Below are 25,405 nucleotides of genomic sequence, written 5' to 3' on the forward strand. Positions count from 1 at the left end.
TTCATTACACTGTATCACACTGTTAATTATACTGTATCACACTGTTCTCTACGTTCATAACACTGTATCACACTGTTTTCTACGTTCATTACACTGTATCACATGGTTCTCTACGTTCATTACACTGTATCACACTGTTCTCTATGTTCATTACGCTGTATCACACTGTTAGTTATACTGTATCACACTGTTCTCTACGTTCATTACACTGTATCACACTGTTCTCAACGTTCATTATACTGTATCACACTGTTCTCTACGTTCATTATACTGTATCACACTGTTTTCTACGTTCATTACACTGTATCACACTGTTCTCAACGTTCATTATACTGTATCACACTGTTTTCTACGTTCATTACACTGTATCACACTGTTAATTATACTGTATCACACTGTTCTCTACGTTCATAACACTGTATCACACTGTTTTCTACGTTCATTACACTGTATCACATGGTTCTCTACGTTCATTACACTGTATCACATGGTTCTCTACGTTCATTACACTGTATCACACTGTTCTCTATGTTCATTACGCTGTATCACACTGTTAGTTATACTGTATCACACTGTTCTCAACGTTCATTATACTGTATCACACTGTTCTCTACGTTCATTATACTGTATCACACTGTTTTCTACGTTCATTACACTGTATCACACTGTTAGTTATACTGTATCACACTGTTCTCTACGTTCATTATACTGTATCACACTGTTCTCTACGTTCATTATACTGTATCACACTGTTCTCAACGTTCATTATACTGTATCACACTGTTCTCTACGTTCATTACACTGTATCACACTGTTTTCTACGTTCATTACACTGTATCACACTGTTAGTTATACTGTATCACACTGTTCTCTACGTTCATTATACTGTATCACACTGTTCTCTATGTTCATTACGCTGTATCACACTGTTCTCTACGTTCATTACACTGTATCACACTGTTTTCTACGTTCATTACACTGTATCACACTGTTAGTTATACTGTATCACACTGTTCTCTACGTTCATTATACTGTATCACACTGTTCTCTATGTTCATTACGCTGTATCACACTGTTTTCTACGTTCATTACACTGTATCACACTGTTTTCTACGTTCATTACACTGTATCACATGGTTCTCTACGTTCATTACACTGTATCACATGGTTCTCTACGTTCATTACACTGTATCACACTGTTCTCTATGTTCATTACACTGTATCACACTGTTAATTATACTGTATCACACTGTTCTCAACGTTCATTATACTGTATCACACTGTTTTCTACGTTCATTACACTGTATCACATGGTTCTCTACGTTCATTACACTGTATCACACTGTTCTCTATGTTCATTACGCTGTATCACACTGTTAGTTATACTGTATCACACTGTTCTCTACGTTCATTACTCTGTATCACACTGTTCTCAACGTTCATTATACTGTATCACACTGTTTTCTACGTTCATTACACTGTATCACACTGTTAATTATACTGTATCACACTGTTCTCTACGTTCATAACACTGTATCACACTGTTTTCTACGTTCATTACACTGTATCACATGGTTCTCTACGTTCATTACACTGTATCACACTGTTCTCTATGTTCATTACGCTGTATCACACTGTTAGTTATACTGTATCACACTGTTCTCTACGTTCATTACACTGTATCACACTGTTCTCAACGTTCATTATACTGTATCACACTGTTCTCTACGTTCATTATACTGTATCACACTGTTTTCTACGTTCATTACACTGTATCACACTGTTAATTATACTGTATCACACTGTTCTCTACGTTCATAACACTGTATCACACTGTTTTCTACGTTCATTACACTGTATCACATGGTTCTCTACGTTCATTACACTGTATCACACTGTTCTCTATGTTCATTACGCTGTATCACACTGTTAGTTATACTGTATCACACTGTTCTCTACGTTCATTACACTGTATCACACTGTTCTCAACGTTCATTATACTGTATCACACTGTTCTCTACGTTCATTATACTGTATCACACTGTTTTCTACGTTCATTACACTGTATCACACTGTTCTCAACGTTCATTATACTGTATCACACTGTTTTCTACGTTCATTACACTGTATCACACTGTTAATTATACTGTATCACACTGTTCTCTACGTTCATAACACTGTATCACACTGTTTTCTACGTTCATTACACTGTATCACATGGTTCTCTACGTTCATTACACTGTATCACATGGTTCTCTACGTTCATTACACTGTATCACACTGTTCTCTATGTTCATTACGCTGTATCACACTGTTAGTTATACTGTATCACACTGTTCTCAACGTTCATTATACTGTATCACACTGTTCTCTACGTTCATTATACTGTATCACACTGTTTTCTACGTTCATTACACTGTATCACACTGTTAGTTATACTGTATCACACTGTTCTCTACGTTCATTATACTGTATCACACTGTTCTCTACGTTCATTATACTGTATCACACTGTTCTCAACGTTCATTATACTGTATCACACTGTTCTCTACGTTCATTACACTGTATCACACTGTTTTCTACGTTCATTACACTGTATCACACTGTTAGTTATACTGTATCACACTGTTCTCTACGTTCATTATACTGTATCACACTGTTCTCTATGTTCATTACGCTGTATCACACTGTTCTCTACGTTCATTACACTGTATCACACTGTTCATTACATTGTATCACACTGTTCCTCTACGTTCATAACACTTATCGCTACATTCATTATACTGTATCACGCACACTGGACTGCAAATCTTATCAAGTATCAACTTCATCATTCTCTTAATATCTTTGTGAAGAAGATATTTTAGTGAAGAAGCACCCTGTGGTGGAACGACATTCTGCAGATGGCTGTAAGGGAGTGAGTGACTTTATCACTAGTCCTGGGAGAGAGAATTCTGTCTGGTTTTGGATGCGACAGGATGAACCCAGATGGGTTCAACAGATTGCAGGCATTGTGGGAGCAGTTGAAAAACGAATTTCTCCATTTGTTTACTTGAGATTTTCATGTTCACTCGTTAGTAGCGTAATTGATGGATTTGGGCCAACGGATGCCCAGGCACTGCCCAAACTGGAAAGGGCGCAAGTCACTATGTACTAAGCACTAATGGTTCTCCCGAGGACAAAATTATGCCTATGTGTGTCTATGATGCCTATAAAAAATCCTTGGAGTTGGTGATATCATTGACCAGTATGGTGTCAAACATGGGTGGTTTGAGTAAAAAAAAAAAAATAATAATAATAATTTTGGTGGTGAAACAAACTCAATATACTTTCAAATGACTAAAACCAAATAAAAAATTATAATGGACCTATATTCTTGACTTTCCAGCTCACAAATAATCTCTGTGCAGAGTCAATGGACCTACATTCATAGAGTTTATTGACTGTCCAGCTTGCTAATAATCACTAGACAGTCAGGAAGCATCTAAAACTCCAAAAACGTTGGATAGAGGACAATTTGTTTTATAATAGTGACTGCAAGGAAATATACCCAATTTTCAGTGCGGCTCTCCGGACCTCGTTGAAGACCGGATGCGGCCCACGGGCAAAATGAGTTAGACACCCCTGGTCTAGATAGAAAATACCTATGATGAACTCCATATTGGTAAAGGGGTGATTACCAAATCAACACAATTAAATTAATCTATTCATTTCTATGGTAAAGCCACTTGGTTTCTAGGCCCATCAAAACTTACACAAGGTTTCAAGTACAGGGTGATTTCTGGCACTATTGAACATTTATCTGTCTTACTATACATTCTCAGGCATGACATTTAGCAAATGATATATTCTCAACACCTCTATGAACAAGTTCAAGCTTCCATTAAGGCCTAAACCGGAGTGGGAGCCATTATCCAGCGGTTCCCAGGAAGTGACAGCGTCCATGACCCGCAGTCTGAAAGCATCCACTGCTGCAGTTCTGACAGTCACTTTGAATGAGCTTTATTTAAAAAGGTATGTGAGACGAGTGAACGCTCCCTGAAGATCAGTGAACACAGAGCGCTGTTCTGACAGATCAGCCCAGCACTGGCTCTCTGCACAGCTCGAGATACTGGCTGTGAGAATGCGAGAATACATACTGAACACACACACACACAAACACACACACACATACTCTTCCCTGTCTACTTCTTCTCTACATCTGCAGTAGACTTGACGACAAATACAACACAGTCTAACTGGTGTAAACACAACAATCATGCGTCTTCTCAAGTAGGTAAATGTTTACCTCCTTAGTCCCTGACATTACTAAGGAATGCTCCATTTTCCCCAAACTGAACTGTTGTCCCCTCCAGCAATAAACACTACTTGTCTGTCTCTCATTACAGTGGTGTACCAGAGAGGAGCCCACCTCACCGTCTTCCCATCAGCAAGCCTCACAGCAGGAGGCAGAGGAGAAACTGTCAGCGATCTGCTGCTGGAGAACCAGAGAAAGTAATCTTCACATACACACACACTTAAATATGAGTCACACACACCGAGCTTGATGAACAACCACCAGGCAATGTGTACCAATGGAGGAGATAAAATGCAGCCAGGGTACTGTATGGTGCTCCTAAACACACACACAACTTACCATGAGCGTCGCGGTAGTAGGCGTGTGTGACGCTGCGGAATCTTTCTTGCCCAGCAGTGTCCCAGATCTGAGTAGGAAGACATATGACATCATCATCATCCCTCTCCCACTCTATAATGACTGTTCTCACTCATCAATGGGCCTACAGCAGCTACCAGCAGCTCAATGAATGAACTGCTAGGAATAGAGGATCTGAGATATAAATCATGTACATGAAATGCATTTTTCTCTCTGGGAAAATGTATTTTGAATGTAGCCCATTTATAGTAACAATGACTATAATCCACTTTAAATTCACAACGGCAACACCAAGCGCTGCTCGTGTGTACAGTCCTGAAGGGTTGGCTGAGGACACACCTGATTGGCAATGAGCACTTGTTCTCTCTCAAATACACCTTTACAGTTGTTGGTTAGCTAACTAGCGAATTGTAGTCATATTAGCATTGATGTGAAATCAGTCAAAACACCTCAAAACAAGACATGGTATCAAGACCAAGATGAAATGAGTCACTTACGAGTCCCCATGTGGCAGTTCCTTGCTATTGTTGGTAGCTATCTGGCCATTCAGAATCACAACAACTCAGACTTCTGCTCCATTGAAGCGTGAGCATCATTTCCGTGACGTCAACTAACCCATCTTTATGTATTTGTATCCGTTTGATATTTTAAGTAGAAATTGTGCACAAATATTGAATTTTAAAAGTTATATTAATTGAAGTGACCTTTAGTATAGACCACATTGAAAATTCAATAAATCAGATTTTTTATATGAATAAAGACTTGATAAAGTGCCAAAATTCCGCATTTTGACATGTCCCTCCATGCATCATTATCTGTACTTTACTATTTACTCCACACTGCCCTTTCCCACCTGGACAAAAGGAACACCTACGTGAGAATGCTTTTCATTGACCACAGCTCAGCGTTCAACACCATAGTGCCCTCAAAGGACATTTAAAACATGTAGTGTATTTGAGGTTTAAAAAGGCTTTTGAAGTTTGTAATTTCCACTTTGAAATTTCAGACTAAATTTTCCCTTACGCAAAATGTATCAACCTCGAAAAAACGTTTATTAATTATAATCCACATAATAAATTACATTTCCTGTTGCTGCAGGATTATTTTCCTGCTGTGGCAAACTGGCGTATATTAAAATCCTACATCTGCATGATTACACAACATTGATAACAGTGTGTGTCTGTCTGACAAACAGAACAGAATAATCCTAATGGACAGTGTAATATCTACAGAGAGTCTTCAGGCTACGTCCCAAATAGCACTCAATTTCCTTTATAGTGCATTACTTTTGACCAGAACCCTATCGGTCTTGGTCAAAAGTAGTGCACTAAATAGGGAATAGGGTGCGATTTGGGACAATGTCTTCAGTCTGGAACCCAGCGGGGCTAATCGACTGTTAGAGATAAACGATGGACTTCATTAAAGCCTCATTTAAAGTTGACGTCATCCTACCTCTGTCTGTCTGGAGATGGAGACGTATGCAGAGTATTTACATAGAGAGGACAATGCTGGAACAGCAGAATATTGGCATCTGCTAACTCTGACAGATATTTGGCACACACACACACACACACACACACACACACACACACACACACACACACACACACACACACACACACACAGACAGAGAGACAGACACACAAACACACAATATTCAAGAACGAACATGAAATGAAATGAAAATGCGTTAAGGTTAAAAAAAGCTATTTATCTTACCTGCAGTTTGACCTTCAGCGCATCAATGTTCAACACTTTATTCTGAAAGACAAAAGGACAGAAAAATAATAGGTTTTCAAACAGTAAAACACTGAACAGAATATGTCCTTTGATTCAGATGGAGCTCTTGGCAAAACAAGGACAACATTTGGATTACTGTTAAAAGAAAGTGATGCTTATATAACAGTATGAAGATCCTTGCTTGTAGACAACATGTAATGAAGTGAAAGATTCTTGGAAGTATTTCCCGTTATTTACATGCTCAGGGTGTGTAAGTGCCCCCCTCACCCCACCTGGTTGACTTTGATCACTGCTATCACCAGTATAACTGTACTGGCTGAGACCGTACGGCTCAGTCACACTGCTGCTTGGCTGTTACACAGTGTTTCATCACCTCAACCCTCAGCCATGGCTAAGCAGTTTTGGCCAAAACAAACACACGTCGGCATGTGAGCACACACACAAGCATGTAGGCACGGGTACACACAAGCATGTAGGCACGGGTACACACAAGCGTGGGTACACAAATATCATGCTGTTGCACACACACACACACACACACACACACACACACACACACACACACACACACACACACACACACACACACACACACACACACACACACACACACACACACACACACACACACACACACACACAGACAGAGAGAGTGAGTGAGTGAGTTACAGGGCATTGAGGGTCACAGTCAAGGCTACCACATTGTGTCTTGATCATTCGGTTGGGCCTGTATGGGGCAGGTTACAGTGTCCTGTAGCATACAGACAGACAGTCACACCTAAATGGCCCGGTGTTAATGTTACTGCTCTGCTGTTAAACTGTCTCTATGGGGATATGACTGTTTTACAGTTACTGGGGGACTGTATGGAGAAGCTGTTCCACAGCACGATGATATGATGCTAGATGTGAATCACTATTATCCATGCTGTCAATTTGCAGTTTGAAGGTTATCTGTAAATCAATGAGAAACAATGTGAGAGAGAAATGTGACTACTCATTTTTGTTTGTGCAAATGACAACATGGAAGTTCAGTGAGTGGATTGGTGAAAAGAAAGCTGACTGGATTCTTCAGGAATCCAATCCATTTAGGACCTTGGCAGAAGAGTGGAGAAGTAGGGAGAGGCGAGGTTTAGAGAGGAAGTCTGAGCTGGCCAATGACATACTGGATCCAACATTCCTTGTGAGAAGGAAGAAGCTCTGATTACTAAACCTGAACCAAGACAATTCTCTTTCCTCATGCATTCTCTCTCCTTGATCTCTGCTCTCGTCTCTCTCTCTCTGTCTCCCTGTCATTCTCTCTCGTTCTGTCCCTCTCTCTTTCTCTGCCATTCTCACTGTCATCACTCACTCATATTCTCTTGCTCTCCTCTTTCTCTCTCTCCATGCTGTCAGTAGTATTAGTGATGGAGACTGCGTTGACGTCATTTTTCTTAAACTCAGTGAGGCTTCTGTCCCTGGCAGCACCCCACAATGCACATGCAGACCACACTACCTACCGAGAGAGTTCTCATCTATATTCTTCATAGCTGTTTACATACCACCACAGTCAGAGGCTGGCACCAAGATAGCATTGCATGAGCTCTATTCCGCCATAAGCAAACAAGAAAACGCCCAACCAGAGGTGGCACTCCTAGTAGCCGGGGACTTTAATGCAGGGAAACTTAAATCAGTTTAACCTAATTTCTATCAACATGTTAAATGTGCAACCAGAGGAAAAAGACCTCTGGACAACCTATACTCCACACACAGAGATGCATACAAAGCTCTCCCTCGCCCTCCATTTGGCAAATCTGACGATAATTCTATCCTCCTGATTCCTGCTTACAAGCAAAAATTAAAACAGGAAGCACCAATGACTAAATCAATAAAAAAGTGGTCAGATGAAGCAGATGCTAAGCTACAGGACTGTTTTGCTAGCACAGACTGGAATATGTTCCGGGATTCTTCCAATGGCATTGAGGAGTACACCACAACTGTCATTGACTTCATCAATAAGTGCATCGATGATGTCGTTCCCACAGTGACCGTACGGACAAACCCCAATCAGAAACCATGGATTACAGGCAGCATCCACACTGAGCTAATGGCTAGAGCTGCAGCATTCAAGGAGCGGGACTCTAACCCGGAAGCTTATAAGATATCCCACTATGCTCTCCGACGACCCATCAAACAGGCAAAGCATCAATACAGGACGAAGATCAAGTCGTACTACACCGGCTCTGACGCTCGTCAGATGTGGCAGGGCCTGCAAACCATTATAGACTACAAAGGGAAGCACAGCCGAGAGCTGCCCAGTGACACGAGCCTACCAGACGAGCTAAACTACTTCTATGCTCGCTTCGAGGCAAATAACACTGAAACAAGCATGAGAGCACCAGCTGTACCGAAAGACTGTGTGATCACGCTCTCCGCAGCTGATGTGAGTAAGACCTTTAGACAGGTCAACATACACAAGGCCGCAAGGCCAGATGGATTACCAGGACGTGTACTGCGAGCATGCGCTGACCAACTAGCAAGTGTCTTCACTGACATTTTCAACCTCTCTCCTTGTCCGAGTCTGTAATACCAACATGTTTTAAGCAGACCACCATAGTGCCTGTGCCCAAGAACACTAAGGTAACCTGCCTAAATTACTACCGACCCGTAGCACTCACGTCTGTAGCCATGAAGTGCTTTGAAAGGCTGGTCATGGCTCACATCCACACCATCATCTCAGAAACCCTAAACCCACTCCAATTTGCATACCGCCCCAACAGATCCACAGATTATGAAGTCTCTATTGCACTCCACACTGCCCTATTCCCACATGGACAGAAGGAACACCTATGAGAGAATGCTATTCACTGACTACAGCTCAGCGTTCAACACCATAGTGCCCTCAAAGCTCATCAATAAGCTAAGAACCCTGGGACTAAACACCTCCCTCTGCAACTGGATCCTGGACTTCCTGATGGGCCGCCCCCAGGTGGTAAGGGTAGGTAACAACACATCTGCCATGCTGATCCTCAACACAGGGGCCCCTCAGGGGTGTTTGCTCAGACCCCTCCTGTACTCCCTGTTCACTCATGACTGCACGGCCAGGCACAACTCCTACACCATCATTAAATTTGCCGATGACACAACAGTGTCAGAAGGTCAGAGACCTGGCCGTCTGGTGCGAGGACAACAACCGCTCCCTCAACGTGATCAAGACAAATGAGATGATTGTGGACTACAGGAACAAGGGGACCGAGCACGCCCCCATTCTCATCAACGGGGCTGCAGTGGAGCAGGTTGAGAGCTTCAAGTTCCTTGGTGTCCACATTACCAACAAACTAACATGGTCCAAGCACACCATGACAGTCGTGAAGCGGGCAGGACAAAACCTATTCCCCCTCAGGAGACTGAAAAGATTTGGCATGGGTCCTCAGATCCTCAAAAGGTTCTACAGCTGCACCATCGAGAGCTTCCTGACTGGTTGCATTACTGCCTGGTACGGCAACTGCTCGGCCTCCGAACGCAAGGCACTACAGAGAGTAGTGCGAACGGCCCAGTACATCACTGGGGCCAAGCTTCCTGCCATCCAGGACCTCTGTACCAGGCGGTGTCAGAGGAAGGCCCTGAAAATTGTGAAAGACTCCAGCCACCCTAGTCATAAACTGTTCTCTCTGCTACCACACGGCAAGCGGTACCGGAGTGCCAAGTCTTGGTCCAAGAGGCTTCTAAACAGCTTTTACCCCCAAGCCATAAGACTTCTGAATATCTAGTCAAATGGCTACCCAGACTATTCACATTGCCCACACCACTGCCACTCTCTGTTGTCATCTGTGCATAGTCACTTTAATTAACTCTACCTACGACTTGAGGTTTTTGAGGACGGATAATGGCGGACGGAAGACAGGGTGGTGCGGCAGGTGCCGCTTCTCATACGAATGCCGTTATTTTACCTAAAACATCAGGTGTACGCCGACCCCAGCTAAGTAACTCATGCAAAGAGTTAAAGCCCAATTATGTGTTTTATCTCCAGTACTTTGCCATGATTGTCAGTTATGTAGCTGCTCTACTGATAATCTCAGTGCGTTCTTGCTGGGATGACACAATCAGTCTACTACCGGAGAATATCAACACCAAACACATTGGTTCACCGTTCCACGGGAGCGGACAGTACACAGCATACCATAATGTTCTGAATAATGGCCAAGTCTACCTCGCTCCCTATTCCATTGAACCGCTTAGGCGTAACAAACACAAGTCCAACATTTATCGGAAACTGTTAAACTACCTGTTCACTACCCTCCTGCTCTCCGGGGATGTGCAACTCAATCCTGGGCCTAACATCACCGAGCCAGCGATACTCACCGGATAGCAGTGGATGGCCTCGTCCACTGATCGTCGCCGCTGTGGAAGTGGGTGAGTGCTATGGTCCCATGGTTTCTCTCAACTCACTCGGCTCCAGGATAGATTTTGACTCTTCAAACATACCCAAGTCGCTATATGCAATCCCTGACTCTGCTTCTGGTACGCAAGCTGTTTTAATTAGTTCCCCGCATCCAGTGCAGGTGGGAGGGATTGTTACTTGCGCTACCGAACTGCCCCTAATCAAAACGAAACAAAGCGGTCTAAACCCAGCCGTCAGAAAACACAGAAAACGTAACTTTTTTCAATGTGTCATTCACTCTGGAGTCATCTGGGACCCACGAGCTAAGCCCAAGGGACTACTAGGGGGGCACTTGAACATTCGTAGTGTCATTCCAAAAAGTGATAAAATTCAACATCTACTCAGACTCCAACCTTGACTTCCTCTGCCTCTCAGAGACATGGCTCCATAAAAAGTCTCCATATGCTGCTTTGATTTTGCCTGGCTACAAAGGAGAGACAGGATTGAAGGAAGAGGAGTGGGTGTGATGATTTACATTAAAGAACATATCCGATGTAAACAAATTGAGTTGTCATGTGATAACCCACTAGAATGTATTGGCCTGAACGTTACACTTTCTCCCCAAATGTCTTTTACCCTTATTGGAATGTATAGGCCACCTTCCACCAAAAGTGTGTTTTTTGATCAGTTTAATAACATGATTAGGGAATGTGATTTTGGGAAAGAAGTCATCTTAATGGGAGATTTTAATATTAATTATGATGACAAGTCTTGTAGGAAAACCCTCAAACGGATCACTAATACCTTTGACCTTACACAGCTAGTTAAAGGGCCAACAAGGGTGACTTGTTGCTCTAAAACACAGATTGATTTGGTGTTCAGTAATAAACCAGAGAGAGTGACTAAATCATTCAATATGGTTACTGGGCTATCTGATCATAATCTGAAACTTATAGCCAGAAAGCTGTCTAAGAGCAGGTTTAACCTCTCTACTGTTAGAAAGCCGGATCAACTAAGAATACCTAAGAGTGAATTAAACTATTTTGAAAACGCAATTAAGGGAATTAACTGGAATGATCTCTTGTCCTATACAGACGTGGAAGCTGATAGTCAGGTTTTTCTATCCACAATCCAGACTACAATAAATGGTTTCCTAAAGAAAATCAAATCCAAACCTGGCCAAAAGAGCACTCTTCCTTGGCTAAATGGAGAAATCTGGAAATTGATGAAAGAACGAGATTATGCTCTAAAAATAGCCCTAAGATCCAAATTAGAGCATGACAGACGTAGGTTTACCATGTTGAGAAATAAGGTGATGAAAGAAATCAGACAGGCCAAGGCAAACTTTTGTATTAACATAATTGGTGAAGCAAAGGGAAATTCTAAATTGATCTGGGAGAATATAAAAAAAGTTAACAGGGAAAGACCATAGTAACACTGCAAAAAGACTAGAAATCATGGTGAATAACAATCTAACACAGGATGCAGTCGAAATAGCAATAGCCTTCAATTCCTACTTTATTGACTCTGTCAGGGTACTGACACAGAATGACGCTCAACCTGTCTTCATCATAAGGGAGGTTTCTGAGTCAAAGGTGAACAAGGTGATTAGCTCACTAAAGAACTCTAAAGCCAAAGATGTGTTTGGGCTGGACTCTACCTTTCTTAAAAACTACAAGGAGTCACTCATTGGCCCCATTACTAAGGTCACCAACACATCTATTGGTCTGGGGGTGTTTCCAAGGGTATGGAAGTCGGCCATAATAACGGCCATCTTTAAATCGGGCGACCCTGCTGACGTGAGTAACTACAGGCCCATTAGTATACTACCTGTGGTGTCAAAGGTTGTTGAAAAGTGTGTAGCAGAACAACTGATTGCCCACTTCAACAACAGCCCCTTCACATTACACTCCATGCAGTTTGGCTTCAGAGCGAAACACTCCACAGAAACGGCCAACTGCTTTCTTCTGGAAAATGTGAAGTCCAAGATGGACAAAGGGGGCGTTGTTGGGGCTGTGTTTCTGGACCTAAGGAAGGCTTTTGATACTGTTAACCATGAGATTCTCATTTCAAAATTGTCCAAGTTCAACTTTTCCCCCGATGCCTTGAGATGGATGAAATCATACCTTGAAGGCAGAACTCAGTGTGTCAGAGTGAGCAATGAGCTGTCGCCCACTCTTAGCTATGATGTGGGCGTGCCCCAAGGGTCAATACTGGGGCCCCTCCTGTTCAGCCTGTACATTAATGATCTGCCTTCTGTCTGTACTTGGTCTGAAGTTCAAATGTATGCAGATGATAGAGTGATATAGTGATATAGTGCATGCAAAGAGCAAACAACAAGCTGCACAAGAACTCACTACTGTAATTGTCCAGGTTACAAAGTGGCTCAGTGACTCGTGTTTGCATCTCAATGTGAAAAAAACTGTTTGCATGTTCTTCACAAAGAGGGCAACAGATGCTACTGAGCCAGATGTCTACGTGTCAGGGGAGAAGCTCCAGGTGGTTTTAAGATTTTAAGTACCTTGGCATCATACTTGATTCCAACCTTTCTTTTAAAAAGCATGTGAAAAAGGTCATTCAAATAACCAAATTCAACCTAGCTAATTTCCGATTTATACGAAATTGTTTGAGTACAGAGGTAGTAAAACTGTACTTCAAATCTATGATACTCCCCCACTTAACATACTGCTTGACTAGTTGGGCCCAAGCTTGCTGTACAACATTAAAACCTATTCAGTCTGTCTACAAACAGGCTCTCAAAGTGCTTGATAGGAAGCCCAATAGCCATCATCACTGTTACATCCTCAGAAAGCATGAGCTCCTGAGTTGGGAAAATCTTGTGCAATACACGACGCATGTATTGTATTCAAGATCCTAAATGGCCTGGCTCCCCCTCCACTCAGTATTTTTGTTAAACAGAAAACCCAAACATATGGCAGCAGATCCACAAGGTCTGCCATGAGAGGTGACTGTATAGTTCCCTTAAGGAAAAGCACCTTTAGTAAATCCGCTTTCTCTGTGAGAGCTTCCCATGTCTGGAATACACTGCCATCAGACACACATAACTGCACCACATATCACACTTTCACAAAATGCATGAAGACATGGCTAAAGGTCAATCAGATTTGTGAACATAATCGCTAGCTGTGTATTGCCGCTTTCCATGTTGTCTGTTGTCTGTAGCTTGTGAGGTGTGGAAACACTTTGTTGTTTTTATGAATTTTGTCTTGCTGCTTTTTGTTCTATGTTGCTCTGTCTGTATGCTACGTCTTGCTTGTCCTATGTTGCTCTGTCTGTATGCTACGACTTGCTTGTCCTATGTTGCTCTGCGTGTGCTCACCGCTCAATGATTGTCTATATTGTAATTGTTTTTAATAACCTGCCCAGGGACTGCGGTTGAAAATTAGCCGGCTGGCTAAAACCGGCACTTTTACTGAAACGTTGATTAATGTGCACTGTCCCTGTAAAAATAAAATAAACTCAACTCAAATAAACTCAACATGTACATCAACTAACCGGTGCCCCCAAACATTGACTCTGTACCGGCACCCCCCTGTATATATTGTTATTTTTTACTGCTTCTCTTTAATTACTTGTTAGTTTTATCTCTTATTCTTATACGTATTTTTTTAAACTGCACTGTCGGTTAGGGGCTCGCAAATAAGCATTTCACTGTAAGGTCTACACCTGTTGTATTCGGCGCGAGTGACTAATAAAAATGTATTTGATTTGATCCTGAAGATGAAACGCTTCCGTCCGTTGGATGCCTATGCATTCCTCAGGTGTGTACGAGAGTACCTGTTGTGTTTATAGATGCCTGTGAATTGATCATTACCTATTCAAGTCAATGGGCCTGTGATGTATGGACGGCCGGCCATATTGAGTGTACACATGAGGGTGTAGTTAAACCTCCGTGGTCTTAGGTGCTTTTCCAATTCTAGAGTTTCCATGGAAGCAACCCCCATGCTGTGAGGTGAACGTAAAACTATTGTTCTGACACTAATTATATCTACAACACTGTAAAACTCTATAATAGGGTGTAGTCATTTACATAAATCACCTAGATTACATTCAAGCAGGCATTAGCCAGACATAATTAAATAACGGACACTTTAATTACCACTAGCCAAACAGGGTTGATTATATCAACACTTAATGTTTCTGAGCTGGGAGAGAACAAGAAACAGAGCGAGGAGAGACTTATATCTATACCTGTCCCATGTCATAAAAATGTAGTGCAAGGCGTTTAATGAGGGCAGCTGGTAGCCTAGTGGTTAGAGCGTTGGGCCAGTAACCGAAAACACAAGGTGAAAAATCTGTTGATGCCGACTTAACCCTAATTTGATCCAGGGGCGCAGTACTACTATGGCGGACCATGTAAAACAACACATTTTACTGCACCTATCTGGTTTATGTGACAATAAAACTTTTTTATGTGGCGAGAAGAAATTCCTGGCCCTAGTACTTTCTGCAGGTGTTTGGTTTTCTTACTAATTCTCCTCAGCTTGAGTAACCCAGACATACATGAGGGTAGCTGCCATTTTAGCTTAGTGCTGTGCCAACAAGCCTGGAGGAAATGGACCTGTGTTTGAGATAACACACACACACGTGCAAGCACACGCACACACACACACACAAACAAAACACAGGCACATGCACACACATTCACACTCCTTCCTCTAAAGCATGAAACACACCGAGAATCTCACTGCCGATGGACTGCTGAGAGGTACTTATCACAGTGGTAGGCCGTTCCTTCTCTTGCTAGAACAAAAGCAGTACCTGCTGTGTGCCGGGACCGGCTAGCGACGAACCTACCGATTCTACTTGTAGATTCGCAATGCTCGTCAGTCACCAACAACTTGAGCCAATCAGAGAGTGCAAAAATGTTATCTGTACATCCATGGATGAGCCAGGCACACTTCATATGCAATGAAGCTATGGGATGGTAGCTAGCTAAGTGCACAGATGTAATGCACACAACACTTAATACTTCCTCAAAGCTAGCTAACTACTGTAGCTAGTAATGACATTATAATTAAATCACAATGGATTATTTTGTTTCCATGAAACAGCTGTCTATGTTAGCTGCCGAGTTCGTGCAGTGTCCTTAGCTAGCTAGCTAATTGTTGTGCTAGCTAGTGAATATGCTAATGTTAGCTAGCTGGCTAAACATTTGGCTACGGGCTGGCAGTATGGATTATGAAGAGTGAATTAAATTGTCTCTTCGTCATCTTGCTAAGAAGTTATCTAGCTGTGGTCATCTAGCTAGTATCAAAATCGCTTTCTACCAAATCGCAACATTAGCGCAGATAGCTTCGAATCTAGACCATAAGCAATACGCACGGATATGCATTGCCAAGCAACGCTACTGCCACCTTCTGGTTTGGAGTATTTTAACAAGGCTGAGTGGCTGACGACTTCCAAGGTCTTTGCTGTGTGAACACAAAAGAGATTCACTTCCGACAATCTGTTCAGAGGTGCTAAGTACTATCGCTAGGCAAATGTTTGACAATCCTACCGCTGTCTGATCCAATGCAGCCATTTTTATCTCAATATCAAATATTTTGTTCTAGCAAGAGATTTCTGGGTAACAATTGTGATTGTTTTCAAATCAAATATTGTGGTCACATGCGTCGAATACAAGAGGTGTTGTCACGCCCTGACCATAGAGAGCCCTCGGGGTTCTCTATGGTGCAATAGGTCAGAGCGTGAATAGGGGGGGTTTCTAGTTATTATAGTTCTATGTTGGTGTGTGAGTATGGTTCCCAATTGGAGGCAGCTGAATATCATTGCCTCTAATTGGGGATCATACTTAGTGTGTCCCTTTTCCCACCTGCGTTGTGGGATATTGTTTTGTTAGTGCCTATGTGCGCTACGTACTGCACGTTCGTTAATTCTTTGTTGTTTTTGAAGTTTCACTGTAATAAATATGTGGAACTCTACTCACGCTGCGTCTTGGTCCGATTGATATATATAACGATCGTGACAGGTGTAGGCTTTACCGGCAAATGTTTTCTTACGAGCCCATCCCCAACCCCAAAAATATTTGCTAAATAAAAAAAAGGAAATAGTAACAATAAAATATCAACAACGAGGCTATATACATGGAGTACCAGAACCAAGTCAACGTGCAGGGGTACAAGGTAGTTGAGGTAATTCAGTACGTACAGTTGAAGTCGGAAATGTACATACACCTTAGCCAAAATTACTTGTGTCATGCACAAAGTATATGTCCTAACCGACTTGCCAGAACTATAGTTTGTTAACAAGAAATTTGTGGAGTGGTTGAAAAATGAGTTTTAATGACTCCAACCTAAGTGCATGTAAACTTCCGACTTCAACTGTACATGAAGCTAGGGGTAAAAGAGACAAGGCAATCAGGATATAAAATAAACAGAGTAGCAGCAGTATGTGAAGAGTGTGAAAGAGTGAGAAAGTTTGTCTGTAAGGTATCAATATGTGTGTGTTTTGTGTGTGTGAGCATATGTAGTGTGTGTGTGTGTGTGTGTGTGTTGGAGTGTCAGTGTAGTATGTGTGGGTAAAGTCTAGTAAGTGTGCATAGAGCCAGTGCAAAAAAAGTTGGTCAATGCAGTAGTCCAGGTAGCCATTTGATGAACTGTCAGCAGTCTTATGACTTGGCGTTAGAAGCTGTTTAGGGTGCTGTTGATTCCAGTCTTGGTGCATCCGTACTGCTGGCTGTGCAGTAGCAGACAGTCTATGACTTGTCTATTATGCCAAATCTTTTCAGCCTCCTGAGGAGGAAGAGGTTTTGTCGTGCCGTCTTCAGGACTATGTTGGTGTGTGTGGACCATGATAACTCCTTAGTGAATGGGACACAGAGGAACTTGAAGCTATAGACCTGCTCCACTACAGCCCTGTCAATGTCGATGGGGGCTTGCTCGGCGCACCTTTTCCTATAGTCCATAATCAACTCCTTTGACTTGCTGACATTGAGGTAATGTCACACCCTGATCTGTTTCACCTGTCTTTGTGCTCGTCTCCACCCCCCTCCAGGTGTCGCCCATCTTCCCCATTGTATTTATACCCGTGTTCTCGGTTTGTCTGTTGCCAGTTCGTTTTGTTCGAGAAACCTACCAGCATTTGTTCCTCTGCTCCTGTCTGTTTCTTGCTCCTGTTTCCTAGTCCTTCCCGGTTTTGACCCTTCTGCCTGCCCTGACCCTGAATCTGTCAGACGTTCTATACCTTGCCCCACCTCACTGGATTATTGACCCCTGCCTGCCCTGACCTTGAGACTGCTTGCCGTTCTGGATGGATGCAGGTAGAACATGTCCCGGTTCTGGAAGGCATTCTCTGGATGACTGACCCCTGCCTGCCTTTGACCTGTCATTTGCCTGCCCCTGTGTTAGAAATAAACTTTTGTTTCTTCGACACTGCCTGCATCTGGGTCATACCTGACATGTGATAGGTAAAGGTTGTTGTCCTGGCACCACACTGCCAGGTCTTTGACCTCCTCCCTGTATGCTGTCTCACTGTCGTCGGTGATCAGGCCTACCACCATCGTGTTGTCTGCAAACTTAATGAGGTTGGAGGAGTCGTGCGCGGCCACACAGTCGTGGGTGACCATTATGAAAAATGCAACATGTTATACCTGTATCCATGCCATCACAAGATTACTATCCACAATCGCAAGAAAATAGGTACCCCATAACAACCCTTGTCCAGTACAAAACCTTTTAAACATGACTATACCATTACTGTATTACAACACCGATCAATAGCTCCCACAGTCTCCAGGCCCACCCACTGATATATAATGCATGGGCTTCACCTCCCCCAAAACAGCGTGCCCTTTTCCTCAGTCTTCCTCTTCACCTGCTTCATGCATTAACACCAAACACCAAGCCTAACACCAAACCTCACAGGATAATAAAACCAGAAAATCTAATTAAATCAAATGTTATTGGTCACATACACATGGTTAGCAGATGTTAATGCGAGGGTAGTGAAATGCTTGTGCTTCTAGTTCCGACAGTGCAGTAATATCTAACAAGTAATCTAACAATTCCCCAACAACTACCTAATAGACACAAATCTAAAGGGATGGAATAAGAATATGTACATTGAAATATGTGGATGAGCAATGGCCGAGCGGCATAGGCAAGATGCAATAGATGGTATAAGATACAGTATATACATATGAGATGAGTAATGTAAGATATGTAAACACTATTAAAGTGGCATTGTTTAAAGTGACTAGTGAGTCTATGTAGGCAGCAGCTTCTCTGAGTTAGTGATTGCTGTTTAGCAGTCTGATGGCCATGAGATAGAAGCTGTTTTTCAGTCTCTCGGTCCCAGCTTGATGCACCTGTACTGACCTCGCCTTCTGGATGGTAGCGGGGTGAACAGGCAGTGGCTTGGGTGGTTGTTGTCCTTGATGATCTTTTTGGCCTTCCTGTGACATCGGGTGCAGTAGGTGTCCTGGAGGGCAGGTAGTTTGCCCCCGGTGATGCGGTGTACAGACCTCACCACCCTTTGGAGAGCCTTGCAGTTGAGGGTGGTGCAGTTGCCGTACCAGGCGGTGATACAGCCCGACAGGATATTCTCAATTGTGCATCTGTAAAAGTTTGTCAGGGTTTTGGGTGACAAGCCAAATTTCTTCAGCCTCCTGAGGTTGAAGAGGCGCTGTTGCACCTTCTTCACCACACTGTCTGTGAGGGTGGACCATTTCAGTTTGTCTGTGATGTGTACGCCGAGGAACTTAAATCTTTCCACCTTCTCCACTACTGTCCATTCGATGTGGATAGGGGGGTGCTCCCTCTGCTGTTTCCTGAACTCCACGATCATCTCCTTTGTTTAGTTGACGTTGAATGAGAGGTTGTTTTCCTGACACCACACTCCGAGTGCCCTCACCTCCTCCCTGTGGGCTGTCTCATCGTTGTTGGTAATCAAGCCCACTACTGTTGTGTCGTCTGCAAACTTGATGATTGAGTTGGCGGCGTGCGTGGCCACGCAGTCATGGGTGAACAGGGAGTACAGGAGGGGGCTGAGCATGCAGCCTTGTGGGGCCCCAGTGTTGAGGGTCAGCGAAGTGGAGTTTCCTACCTTCATCACCTGGATGCGGCCGGTCAGAAAGTCCAGGACCCAATTGCATAGGGCGGAGTTGAGACCCAGGGCCCCCAGCTTAATGATGATGAGCTTGGAGGGTACTATGGTGTTAAATGCTGAGCAGTAGTCAATGAGCAGCATTCTTGCCCTATCCCTCTTGTCCAGATGGGATAGGGCAGTGTGCAGTGTGATGGCGATTGCATCGTCTATGGACCTGTTGGGGCGGTATGCCAACTGAAGTGGGTCTAGGGTGGCAGGTAAGGTGGAGGTGATATGATCCTTGACTAGTCTCTCAAAGCACTTCATGATGACAGAAGTGAGTGCTACGGGGCGATAGTCATTTAGTTGAGTTATCTTTGCCTTCTTGGGTACAGGAACAATGGTGGCCATCTTGAAGCATGTGGGGACAGCAGACTGGGATAGGAGCGATTGACTATGTCCGTAAACACACCAGGTCTGCGCATGCTCTGAGGATGCGGCTAGGGATGCACTCTGGGCCAGCAGCCTTGCAAGGGTTAACATGTTTAAATGTCTTACTCACGTCGGCCACGGAGAGGGGGTCCCGCAGTCCTTGTTAGCGGGTCACGTCGGTGGCACTGTATTAACCTCAAAGCGGGCAAAGAAGGTGTTTAGTTTGTCTGGAAGCAATACGTTGGTGTCCGTGACGTGGCTGGTTTTCTTTTTATAGTCCGTAATTGCCTGTAGACACTGCCACATGCGTCTCGTGTCTGAGCAGTTGAATTGCGACTCCACTTTGTCCATATACCGATAATTCGCTTGTTTGATTGCCTTGCGGAGGGAATAACTACACACTACACACTACTTATATTCGGCCATATTCCCAGTCCTCTTTCCATGGTTAAATGCGGTGGTTCACACTTTCAGTTTTGCGCGAATGCCGCCATCCATCGATGGTTTTTGGTTAGGGTAGATTTTAATAGTCACAGTGGGTACAGCATCTCCATTGCACTTCCTTCTAAACTCATTTACCGAGTCAGCATATAGATCGATGTTATTCTCTGAGGCTGCCCGGAACATTTCCCAGACCGCCTGATCAAAACAATCTTGAAGCGTGGATTCCGATTGGTCAGACCAGCGTTGAATGGTTCTAGTCATGGGTACATCCGGTTTGAGTTTCTGCCTATAGGACGGTAGGAGCAAGATGGAGTCGTGGTCGGATTTGCCGAAGGGAGGGTGAGGGAGGGCCTTGTATGCATCGCGGAAGTGATAGCCTTGTTCTCAAATTTGCTTTGTTAAAACCCCCAGCTACAATAAATGCAGCCAGGATATATGGTTTCCAGTTTACATAGAGTCCAGGGAAGTTCCTTGAGGGCCGCCGTGGTATCTGCTTGAAGGGGTATATACACAGCTGTGATGATAACTGACAAGAATTCCCTTGGGAGATAATATGGTCGGCATTTGATTGTAAGGAATTATAGGTCAGGTGAACAGAAGGACTTGAGTTCCTGTATGTTGTTATGTTACACCATGAGTCATTAATCATGAAGCATACACCCCCGCCCTTCTTCTTCCCAGAGAGACGTTTATTTCTGTGAGCGCGACGCATGAAGAAACCTGGTGGCTGTACCGACTCCGACAACATATCCCGAGAGAGCCATGTTTCCGTGAACAGAGAATGTTACAATCTCTGATGTCTCTCTGTAAGGCAACCCTTGTCCTAATGTTGTCCACCTTGTTGTCTGGAGACTGGACATTGGTGAGTAGTATACTTGGAAGCGGTGGGCGGTGTGTACGCCTTTGAAGCCTGACCAGGAAGCCACTCCGTCAACCTCTTCTGCGGCGATGTTGTTTTGGGTCGGCCTCTGGGATTAGATCCAATGTCTTGGGTGGTGGTCCGAACAAAGGATCCTGCTTCGGAAAAGTTGTATTCCTGGTCGTAATGTTGGCAAGTTGACGTCGCTCTTATATCCAATAGTTTTCCCCGGCTGTATTGAATAACACTTACGATTTTCTGGGCTAACAATGTAAGAAATTACACATACAAAAAATGAAATACTGCATAGTTTCCTAAGCACTCGAAGCGAGGTGACCATCTCTGTCGGCGGTCAGAGGTCAGTGGGTGTGTGCTGGGGTCACCTCTGAGGTCACCATGGTGATGTTAGAGGTCACTGGGTCTCTGATTATATGACCCTTTGGGGTTTATCACCCAAAAAGGTCACTGTCCCTTTGGACCATCATGAAAATGCAAGAGATTGAAAGAATCGGTCTCTCCCGACAAATATAATTTTATGTCACTGAGACCACCTGTATACATAAAGTCCACTTAAAATAAAAGGTGAGCATGATGGGGGAGAATACAAATATTGAAGGGAGAGAGAAACGTAATAAAATGGTGGTTTGTTTCCAGATGAACCATTTGAATGACTTTCTAGTCTATCATCCAGATTCATCTAACTCCATCTCAGCAAGTAGAGAGGCAAATCATTCAGTGTTAGCACAGCAATCTAAAGTTAATGAAACAGACATCACTGCAGTTATAGTAACACCTAAGAGACCGCTCCATCCAAGCTGCTTATAGTTCCAGATGAGGAAACACAGAGAGACTCATCTGTTCTGAAGTCTCTTCAGGCCATATAGGCTATTCAGCTTGCTGGATTTTGGTGTCAATTACCACTAACAGAGATTGATGTGACATATACCATGGTATTACTATAGTCCGAGACAGAATGGCTGTGTGTGTGTGTGTGTGTGTGTGTGTGTGTGTGTGTGTGTGTGTGTGTGTGTGTGTGTGTGTGTGTGTGTGTGTGTGTGTGTGTGTGTGTGTGTGTGTGTGTGTGTGTGTGTGTGTGTGTGTGTGTGTGTGTGTGTGTGTGTGTGTGTGTGAACCTTACGTGTGCTGTAGTTGTAATGGGAATTTCCAGGTGAACCAAAAGTCGTTGATAAAATCCATCAGAAATCGATCCGGTTAATTACAAGTTACAACAGGGAGACCCCACCAGAACAGAAGCAGAGAAAATATCTAACAGGCCTTCTCTGAGAAGGCCCTTATATATTAATTACACAGCACTGAATGTTCTGTAAACACCTGCCCAAGAGGCTTGTAGGAAGTCACAGCATCAGCTGTTACAGAATCACACAGTTTCACAGAGACATTATCTGTGTGCCTTCGGCTCAGTCTGGCGTCAAACTTTAACTATAAGAGTCAACATCGGTAGACATTTGATACTGGCAGTTAAACAGGTCAAAAGGTAGAACATCAGTACTTAGTTACAACAGACAATTGTAGACTAAGAAGGGATAACTATTTAATTATATATGGTACTTAAACATATATGGTTAACATCCTTCCCCCATAGGGAATGTGTCTTCCCGCAAATCCGATCATGTTTATTACATATCAATCCAAATCCACAGTAAATCAAATATAGGAAATAATTTATCAAATCATTTCAGATTACAGTAGTAGATCAGTGACACTAATCTATTTAAAAATCGGGGCAAAGCTGGCAGGTTAGATTGGTTAGGCGATCAATTAACAAGCCTGTGCATAGTGCCTGCTCCTCTCACAGAGCAAATGATGCAGTGACCCTCTCTCTCTGCGCTCCTCCCAGGAACGATGAATCATCCACGATCACATAATAATGATATCAACTAATCATCACGAACCACGGCAGCCTGAGCTGGATGAACTCTTTTTACATGTCCATTTTCTCTCAGCGTCTGTCCTCGTCCTTATCGACCTAGCCGTATTCAGATGAACATTCATTTCAGACCAGAACACTCGGACCCAGAACAAAATGGTCCAGTATCCAAACACCATCGAGGCCGCCTGTGTTCTAGCCTGAGTCTAACCTCGTATCATCTCTTCCATCTGGCCTTGAACCCACCAAAGACCCCCATCACGCCTCCATGTATGTACTCTGTGCTCTGGTCTGATTCAATTTCCTCTTCTGATTGAATCTGAATGGAGTCTGGAGGTTGACGTCTATTCAGTCTTATTGAGTTTGGGCTCTGTGTGTGTGTGGGTGGGGGAACGGTGTTCTATAGTAACAGTGCAAAGCACAAACGAGTCTGATGAGAAGCCAGAAAATGCAAGGACCTTAGCTAAGGGGTACAGTGTGGGGTACTGGAAGGACCTTAGCTAAGGATTACAGTGTGGGGTACTGGAAGGACCTTAGCTAAGGATTACAGTGTGGGGTACTGGAAGGACCTTAGCTAAGGGGTACGGTGTGGGGTACTGGAAGGACCTTAGCTAAGGGGTACGGTGTGGGGTACTGGAAGGACCTTAGCTAAGGGGTACAGTGTGGGGTACTGGAAGGACCTTAGCTAATGGGTACAGTGTGGGGTACTGGAAGGACCTTAGCTAATGGGTACAGTGTGGGGTACTGGAAGGACCTTAGCTAAGGGGTACGGTGTGGGGTACTGGAAGGACCTTAGCTAAGGGGTACGGTGTGGGGTACTGGAAGGACCTTAGCTAAGGGGTACAGTGTGGGGTACTGGAAGGACCTTAGCTAATGGGTACAGTGTGGGGTACTGGAAGGACCTTAGCTAAGGGGTACAGTGTGGGGTACTGGAAGGACCTTAGCTAAGGGGTACGGTGTGGGGTACTGGAAGGACCTTAGCTAAGGGGTACAGTGTGGGGTACTGGAAGGACCTTAGCTAAGGATTACAGTGTGGGGTACTGGAAGGACCTTAGCTAAGGGGTACAGTGTGGGGTACTGGAAGGACCTTAGCTAATGGGTACAGTGTGGGGTACTGGAAGGACCTTAGCTAATGGGTACAGTGTGGGGTACTGGAAGGACCTTAGCTAAGGGGTACGGTGTGGGGTACTGGAAGGACCTTAGCTAAGGGGTACAGTGTGGGGTACTGGAAGGACCTTAGCTAATGGGTACAGTGTAGGGTACTGGAAGGACCTTAGCTAAGGGGTACGGTGTGGGGTACTGGAAGGACCTTAGCTAAGGGGTACGGTGTGGGGTACTGGAAGGACCTTAGCTAAGGGGTACGGTGTGGGGTACTGGAAGGACCTTAGCTAATGGGTACAGTGTAGGGTACTGGAAGGACCTTAGCTAAGGGGTACGGTGTGGGGTACTGGAAGGACCTTAGCTAAGGGGTACAGTGTGGGGTACTGGAAGGACCTTAGCTAAGGGGTACAGTCTGGGGTACTGGAAGGACCTTAGCTAAGGGGTACAGTGTGGGGTAATTGAATGGGACGGAGAGAGCTGGAGGTGTAGTGGGAGGGTTCTCACATACATAAGGTCAGATGAAAGCTTCCCCTGCAGATTCCCTCTAGCACTGTCCTCAGCAGTTGAAATCAATCTCACTGTCTACTTGCAGTCCATGCAGTTCTCACACCTGTCTGAGGCAGCCAGTTCTCCTCTCTCTCAGGTTCCTGCCCCTCAGCCCTCCTCAGAAGTAATAACGGCCTAATGAAGTCTCATAGGCATACAGTGTTCAGGCTCAGCACACCATCCATCCAGGACAGCACACTCACCTGACTCTACAAGCAGAGATGGGAGATGGGGTGGTGATGATTCAGAAAACAAAGTGTCTTGTCAGATCAGAGGGGAGTGTGTGTGTGTGTATCTGTGTAACTGGGGGTGAGACAAACAAACAGGCTCAGCGGG

At 43.9% G+C, this 25,405-nt stretch overlaps 1 protein-coding gene across 1 annotated transcript in view; it reads right to left on the minus strand.

Annotated features, from left to right (window-relative positions):
- LOC139570194 (ras-related protein Rab-26) overlaps positions 1-25,405 on the minus strand; it is a 133,778-nt gene that overhangs the window by 61,005 nt on the left and 47,368 nt on the right. Inside the window, exons 3-4 of the mRNA XM_071391827.1 lie at positions 6,374-6,415; positions 4,637-4,703 (exon numbers count right to left, since the gene is read on the minus strand). Coding sequence (XP_071247928.1) covers positions 4,637-4,703; positions 6,374-6,415 — 109 coding nt within the window. The remainder of the gene's footprint in view (positions 1-4,636; positions 4,704-6,373; positions 6,416-25,405) is intronic.

This window comes from Salvelinus alpinus, chromosome 3 (assembly GCF_045679555.1).
Source record: "Salvelinus alpinus chromosome 3, SLU_Salpinus.1, whole genome shotgun sequence".
NCBI lineage: Eukaryota > Metazoa > Chordata > Actinopteri > Salmoniformes > Salmonidae > Salvelinus > Salvelinus alpinus.